The sequence below is a fragment of the Pholis gunnellus genome, assembly GCF_910591455.1.
Source record: "Pholis gunnellus genome assembly, chromosome: 4".
Taxonomy (NCBI): Eukaryota; Metazoa; Chordata; class Actinopteri; order Perciformes; family Pholidae; genus Pholis; species Pholis gunnellus.
Window position 1 is genome coordinate 392,501 of NC_136530.1, and position 2,500 is coordinate 395,000.

General features: G+C 46.0%; 1 protein-coding gene across 1 annotated transcript in view; it reads left to right on the plus strand.

The window, feature by feature from the left end:
• Positions 1–699: 699 nt before the first annotated feature.
• efna2b (ephrin-A2b) overlaps positions 700–2,500 on the plus strand; it is a gene marked incomplete at both ends in the record, with an annotated part of 42,334 nt that continues 40,533 nt past the window's right edge. Inside the window, one exon of the mRNA XM_079157830.1 lies at positions 700–821. Within this exon, the coding sequence (XP_079013956.1) occupies positions 700–821 (122 nt within the window). The remainder of the gene's footprint in view (positions 822–2,500) is intronic.

Genomic DNA, 2,500 nt, shown 5'->3' on the forward strand with positions numbered 1-2,500 from the left:
GGGGGAGAGAGGGGGAGAGAGGGAGAGGGGGCGCGCACCGTGAACCAGAAGCTCCGCCTCTTCGGGTCTCACCAGGAGCAGCATTGAGGAGACAAACGCTCCTCCTGCAGCTCCGACTAACTTTCTTCTCTTTGTCCTGTTCTCGGGTCCGGATCGGATCGGATCGGATCGGACCGGTTCGGTTCTGCAGCGGCGGAGAGAAACACGGGAAGTTTGAGTCTGGGATCTGGGAGAGCGGGATCAGAGACCCGGTCCTGTGTGTCCCCGGTGCTCTGAGTCTGTACGGAGCTCAATACCTGAATCCTGAACCAGCAGCGCTCCGGGACTCTGATCCGGACTCTGATCCGGACTCTCGTGGTTCAGTTCTTCAGGACGCACATGAACGGACCGGGTTTCTGAGCGCACGCGGTCCTACTGCGGGTCTGATCCGGTTCTGGTTGATCTTAAACATGAAACTTTTGGACAGTTTGTCCTCCCGGAGGACCTGGACCAGGTCCCCGGTCCTAACGTGAAGGTCTGAAGTTGTCTGGATTATCACCGCGGAGCCTGCTGGGAAATGCTCATCGATGCTTATTGATTCTTCATCTGAAGCCAATCATCTACGTCCGTGTCTGTGGGCTCCCTCTGAGGCTTCCATGTGTCCTGGTTCTGGTCCTGGTCCGTGCGGGTCTCAGAGCTGAAGAGAAGATCCGGATCCTCATGGAGCGCTCCGGGCGGCTGCTGCTGCTGCTCGGCCTGCTGCTCCGAGTCTGCTCCGCCGTCACCGACGACCGGCTCATCTCAGACCGGTACGCGGTCTACTGGAACAGCTCCAACCCAAGGTAAGACCCGGTCCCGACCCGGTCCCGACCCGGTCCCGAGAGTCTGGAGAGAGAAGAGAGAGCGGGACCAGCTGGGCTTCAGTCCTCCTGTAGACCTGAGATCAGTTTGATCTCAAACTTTCAAATGAATTCAGAGAAAAGTCTCTTTGATCATTGATTCTGTTTTATACTCAAATATACATTATTATATTATATTAAATATTATTATTGAAATACATAAAAATGAATTCTGTGAAACAAATATTGTTTAATTAAAAAATCAATAGCAATAATTAAAATGATAAATAACTCAACAAAGTGATTTATTTTGATTATTGATCAATAATCGATCACCAACGTGTCGCTCTGCTTTCTCTTCTTCTGTGGTTTTACTATAATATGTCAGAATGAGCTGAACTCTGCCCTCTGATTGGCCAGCTGCGGTCTGAACCGTCCAATAGGAATCTGTTCACAGAGTTTATGTTTTATTTTGGAGGTTTTACAACAGGAAGTAAATCAGAGAAATTACAGTTAAAGAACAAAACGTTTCATTCTCATTCACTGTGTGTGTGTGTGTGTGTGTGTGTGTGTGTGTGTGTGTGTGTGTGTGTGTGTGTGTGTGAGAGTGTGTGAGAGTGTGTGAGTGAGTGTGAGTGAGTGTGTGTGTGAGAGTGTGTGAGTGTGTGTGAGAGTGTGTGAGTGAGTGTGTGTGTGTGTGTGAGAGAGTGTGTGTGTGTGTGTGAGTGTGAGTGAGTGTGTGTGTGTGTGTGAGAGTGTGTGAGTGTGTGTGAGTGTGTGAGTGAGTGTGTGTGTGTGAGAGTGTGTGAGTGTGTGTGAGTGTGTGTGTGAGAGTGTGTGAGTGAGTGTGTGTGTGTGAGAGTGTGTGAGTGTGTGTGTGTGTGTGTGTGTGTGTGTGTGTGTGAGAGTGTGTGAGTGAGTGTGTGTGTGTGAGAGTGTGTGAGTGTGTGAGTGTGTGTGTGTGTGAGTGTGTGTGTGTGTGTGTGTGTGAGAGTGTGTGAGTGTGTGTGTGTGTGTGTGTGTGTGTGTGTGTGGTCCTCCAGATGTGGGCCTTGTTGTATTTCTTGCAGTACTTTCTGTTTTCTGCAGTTTTCCTGTAGTCGTCACCTTGTTTTATTATTTTATTGTTCATAACTATTGTCTGAGTATGTTCTATGTGCTATGTTCTATGTGTTCATGTTCTATGTGCTATGTGCTATGTTCTATGTTCTATGTCTATGTGCTATGTGCTATGTTCTATGTTCTATGTTCTATGTCTATGTGCTATGTTCTATGTTCTATGTTCTATGTCTATGTGCTATGTGCTATGTTCTATGTTCTATGTCTATGTGCTATGTGCTATGTTCTATGTGTTCATGTGCTATGTTCTATGTGCTATGTTCTATGTTCTATGTGCTATGTTCTATGTGCTATGTTCTATGTTTTATGTGCTATGTTTTATGTTCTATGTGCTATGTTCTATGTGCTATGTTCTATGTTCTATGTTCTATGTTCTATGTGTTCATGTTCTATGTGCTATGTGCTATGTTCTATGTGCTATGTTCTATGTTCTATGTGCTATGTTCTATGTGTTCATGTGCTATGTTCTATGTGCTATGTTCTATGTTCTATGTTCTATGTTCTATGTTCTATGTTCTATGTGTTCATGTGTATTGCGTGATGCAGCGGCTTGGAGACACATT